Source organism: Podarcis muralis, chromosome 2, assembly GCF_964188315.1.
Source record: "Podarcis muralis chromosome 2, rPodMur119.hap1.1, whole genome shotgun sequence".
Classification (NCBI taxonomy): domain Eukaryota; kingdom Metazoa; phylum Chordata; class Lepidosauria; order Squamata; family Lacertidae; genus Podarcis; species Podarcis muralis.
This window is the reverse complement of record NC_135656.1, coordinates 13,247,977-13,253,199: the sequence shown is the minus strand read 5'-3', so window position 1 is coordinate 13,253,199 and position 5,223 is coordinate 13,247,977. Positions and strand designations below refer to the sequence as shown.

The window sequence follows — 5,223 nt, the reverse complement described above, 5'->3', positions numbered from 1 at the left end:
TCCCCCCTCCCAGAACTGATATTCCAGGACAAACCTTTTTTATATCAGAACTTTAATGCGCTATTAGAATTAAAAGAGGGGAAAACCGAGCTGGATGGGCGGGGTCTAACTAAATTATTATTACGGTGTTTTTCGCTCTATAGGGCGCACCTGACCATAGGGCGCACCTAGTTTTCAGAGGGGGAAATCAAGGGGAAAAATATGAACCCCCCCCCCATCTCTGGGAGCAGCCAAGTTACAAGGAACCAGGCAGAGGCCTTCTCAGTGGTGGCGCCTTCTTCATGGTGATCCACTACTGCTTTAAGGGAGGTCTTGGAATAAGTAGATTTGTGGCTGATCCAAAACACCCACCCACCCCACTCACACATGAAAACAAAGACCACCACAGCCAACTACAAATGAATAACCACACCCTAGGCCACCCGACCCCACCCATCTTTCCCCCCTCCACCTCTTTCCCCTTTCCTTCCTAATGTCTCAACAAATGAAAGTGATTTGTAAAAATGTTACATGGGGGGGAAACATGAGAGAGAGACATTGCACACTTTTGTAAATCAACAAAATCTTTAATGAATAAATAAATACTAAAAAAAAAATCACAAAAAAGAGGCCTCCTCACCTGAAGTACATCAAAGCCCACCTGAAGTCCCAAAATCCCTGAAGTACTGATCCACGCAGATCTATGTGTGTATGGAGAGATCTGCGTGGATCTGCATCTGATAGTTTACGACTCCCTGTTCTAGGGAATCACATGTATAATCGTATGTTTGGGGACATCAGGTGGCCTTTGATGTCCTTCAGGTAACCTTTGGGTGTAGGGCTTTCCTCCATCTCCACTGCGCAGGATTCCTCTGGAATGACAAGATCACTTGAACAGCTTTCCTCCATCTCAACTATGCAGGATTCCTCGGGAATGACAAGATCACTTGCACAGCTTTCCTCCATCTCAACTGTGCAGGATTCCTCTGGAATGACAAGATCACTTGCACAGCTTTCCTCCACCTCAACTGCGCCGGATTTGACAAGATCTTCCGCATGGGTTTCCTCCATCTCCACTGCGGAGGATTTCTCTTGAATTACCAGGTCTAGCAGAGAACCACACTTTGAACAAGTACTAAGACTCTTGCTTTTCACCGCACTTCCTGGGGTAATCACCACCACAGTTTCTATTTGAGATGTATCTGTTGCGGTGGTCCTGATGCAACATCTCTCCATCCCAACAAATGCTGCACTCAGCAGCTGGAAACCTGCAGCGATATAGCCTAGATAAATAGAAGGTCCAATATGCTGCTCGCTGGGAATTTGAGGCAATTCAAAAGTTTCAGGGAAGTCAATTCCCCCATTTTGTAAGACAGCAGACATGTTCCATATCACGGAAATCAGGATGAGTATCCCTGCTGGTAAGTTCAGCAGAGCTCCAAGCCCAAAAAAGGTTGAGAGAAAATCCTTATGTTTTCTGGCCTCCAACACATTGCAGAGGGCAAATGACTGTATTCCAAGGGCTGCTGAATTCATAATGGCAGCTAAGGCCATTAGGTCCTGAGCAATAAAAATTTCCCTCGGGAGGTTTGGATGTTGTTCATGGAGCTCTTCACAATGGTAATAATAGTTTCCGTCGTTCGAAGGGTCTTTCAAAAAACAGACCTTCCAGATTCCGATCCAGATGTTTCCAGATCCAATTCCCTTTGTGTTTTCTACATGCCACACTCGCCAGTTGACAATGGCTATTGAGGCAATGCACATCATCCAGGCCATAATATCCATCAGGAATGCACCCAACTGGAGACCGGACACTAATCTCAGCCATCTGACTACCAGGGAGCCTTCTTTCACCCGCAGGGGGGGTTTGGAGAGGAGGGGAGCAGGGGAGACCTTGGAAGACATCCTGGAAACAAAAGAGAAGACAAGATGCAGTGAGAGAGGGAATAACAAGCAGGTCTAGTCATTGAAGGACATCCTTCCATGCACAGAAAGAAGCAGCAAAAGAAAGAGTTCCCCTGCTCTCCCCTCCCCCCCCCCCCCCCGGTTAGGTATAGACATCTGATCCACGCATACTTTCTTCCAGCAAACTGCTACTGATTTAATATACTCTTGCACTGTTGCTGTGAAAATGGCCAGAACCTCAGCAACCTGTTGTGGATGGGAAGCTGCTCATGTTTCGCTGTCCTGCTATCTGCTACTGCAGCTATCCTGTTCCACTGAGCATAAACTCAGATATGGCAGAGTGAGGAATGTTTAATCCATAAACTTACGTGAAATGCCTTCCTCAGCTAGAGTCTAGCGTGCCAGGAACAGAGCAGATATTTGCTAGGTGTTCCTGAGCCTCAAGAAGACTGAGCTGTTGGCCACTGAGCTGACGTTCGCCTGAGCAGCCGGCCAGCCACAGCAGCAACTGCTCTGCAGAATTCTCAGGTCAGTTACAGTTAGAATCCTGACAACACCACAAATCATAACTCCAAGGTACTGGTCATCTGGAACATCAGGAAAGTGGAAAATGGGAGGGAACTCAGTTCCCTTCTTTCCCAATGCAGAGTGTCTATTCCAGGACACTGTGCAGTTAAAACACGTTCTTCCTGAAGTCAGATTCAGAGCAGTTCCAGCAGTAAAAATGGTGATGTGTGTATCTCAGTACAGATTTGTTTGATGGTCCTGAATGCATTTCATAAAGGATCTCCATGTACAAGAAAGGCTAATAGCATGAGGCCCTGAACAATAAGAATTGCCTTGGCAAAATTATTGAAGACTCCTTACAAACCTATCCTTCCCCATCCCATCCTGTTTGGACATTATAGTAAGGGAGAAGATCTTAGCTCTTTTCCTTTGCACTGGGATTACATGAAATTTGTGCCATGGGACCCCATCACTCACACCAATACGGGCAACATCAGTTTCAGAACCTAGGTGCCCATGATTTAAAATCGCTTTCCTAAGACACTTCAGTCAAAATATTTGTGTTGCTTCCTTCCTGTTCCTTTCTGTGTTGATGCTCCGAATGTGAGCTGCTCAGCTGCATGCAGTTTCCACTGAAGTGTGTGTGTGTGTGTGTGTGTGTGAATAACATTCGGCCAAGCAATGGGCCTAAATCCATCTGTTTCACCTGAAATAACTTTGGGAGCCAGCCTTTAAAAATCTAAAGTAGATATCAAATTCAGAGGAATTAAAAGCTGTCATCTTTTTGACTATTTGAAACATCTTAGAACATACACAAATATTAATGTTTGAAGGAAGGCAGCAAATGGAGCATTGGAGCCATCCATTCATTTCAGGAGTTGTGACAATTGATAAGATGAAGCACTTTCACATCGCATGGCAGTGTGCAGTGCTTTTAAAAAGGTAAAGGTAAAGGACCCCTGACAGTTAAGTCCAGTCATGGCTCTGGGGTTGCGCCACTCATTAGCTTTACTGGCCGAGGGAGCTGACGTTGGTCCACAGACATTTTTTCCGGGTCATGTGGCCAGCAAGACTAAGCTGCTTCTGGCAAAACCAGAGCAGCGCACAGAAACCCCGTTTACCGTCCCGCCGGAGCGGTACCTATTTATCTACTTGCACTTTGACGTGGTTTGGAACTGCTAGGTTGGCAGGAGCTGGGACCGAGCAACGGGAGCTCACCCCGTCAAAGACGCAAGTCCAGTTCTGTATCTGCATGACATCCTCCACACCCAAATGCTCTCCCGTTCTGTTTCCCCCACTTAATCCGGATACACCATCTCCACTGAAAACTCTGCTCAGTGACACCCATCCAATAGAAAAGTGCTGACCGTCTTCCTGCAGATACACTTCCATGCAGGGGTTTGGCCGACAAGTTCTTCCCGAGTGGGGGGATGTTTTCAGGGGCTCTTTGCTTTTCCCTGCCTCCCCTTTCATCCTCACCTGAGGAGATCTTGGCCATTCTCTTGACAGGGACCTCCCTTCTCAGGCCGGATTTCTGTTTTCCTTCATTCCTCCTTCTCCCCGCCTGGTTCACTGAGAAAATAAGAGAGAGGAGGTTTCATGCAAGTCAAGGTGTGCAATGGATCTTCAGGGCATTTGGAAGGAAGAAAAGGTTCAGGAACAAGCGACGCAGCAGCCCCCCAAGCGGAAAAACACATTTGAACATATTGCTCATGAGATTCGCCCCCCCCCCTTTTAGGATATATATGCAGAACATCCTGTGCTCCTATTAATATACAAAGTGGGGTATTTCATATGATAAGAACAGAGGAAGCTGCCTTAGACGGAGCCAGACCAATTTTGGGAAAGTGCTACATGGGCCAGTCCACCAATTGGCTACCAATGAGAACATAGCAAAACACAAAATGGCTGCCATGGTGGATGGCAAAAAATGGCTGCCATATGGTGTGGTATGAAATAAAATTGCCTGGCTGTGGGCGTGAAGGCCGCTCCCCACAAGGCCCTTTCCACCTGGCCTAGGAGGGCGAGGCCCACTCTCACCAGCCCTACTGAAGAGGCTCCTCATGAGGCTGGAGGAACATCACCCCACTGTGAGGCGTGAAGGCCGCTCCCTGCATGTAGGTTAATTCACAAGCAAGGGCAGTGAGCTCCTTCAAGGTGTTTTGTTTTTATGTAACAGTTCAGATTTTGCAACACTTATTCTGATTGCTAATGCTTTTGCTTGGGAAATCTCAGTCATGAAAGAAATAAGAGTGAAGACAAGCTCCTGAAGTCATTGGCGTAAGCCAAAAGCAGGAGGGCAAAAGCGATAAGTTTTCAATCACGATTGGCAGGCCAATTCTGAGAGGAAGGGACTGTGGTCAGTGTTTTGCAGAAGCGATTCAGTTGCATGTTTGCCCAATTAAAGCAGAATTAAAGCACTCTGGTGTTTAGCACAGGAGTGTTGATAGTCACCCCAGAGCAACATGCATGTGGGGCTCCTACTACTGTCCCTGTGTTATTAACAAACCACACCTTTATGGACACACATGCCCCAGCTGAATAATCTTCCCTGTACATCTAAATCTTTGCAGAGAGCCCAGTGTTTTCACAAAGCCTTCTGGAGGTTTCCTTTTGCGTCGCTTGAGCAGCGGTAGTTATATCAAAGTTGTCATTGCCGTTTCCACAGAGAGATCAAGGAGGACAATCCACCGAATATGAACATTCCAGTTTCTACTCAGAGATGTAATTATGACTCTCATGCAAGGATAATGTGCAAGGCATATTTTCCCTCATATGTCCATTTCCCCTAACATTTAGTAACGCGTATTTGTATGTTATTTTCACATATAT

General features: G+C 46.4%; 1 protein-coding gene across 1 annotated transcript; it reads right to left on the bottom strand.

Annotated features, from left to right (window-relative positions):
- Positions 1–542: 542 nt before the first annotated feature.
- LOC144326874 (claudin-34-like) lies at positions 543–4,732 on the bottom strand. Its single transcript, XM_077923886.1, has 2 exons — positions 3,871–4,732; positions 543–1,885 (listed from the first exon to the last, which is right to left on the bottom strand). The coding sequence occupies exon 2, from the start codon at positions 1,882–1,884 to the stop codon at positions 748–750; it is 1,137 nt and encodes a 378-aa protein (XP_077780012.1). The 5' UTR covers position 1,885; positions 3,871–4,732; the 3' UTR covers positions 543–747.
- Between the last annotated feature and the right edge of the window lie 491 nt (positions 4,733–5,223).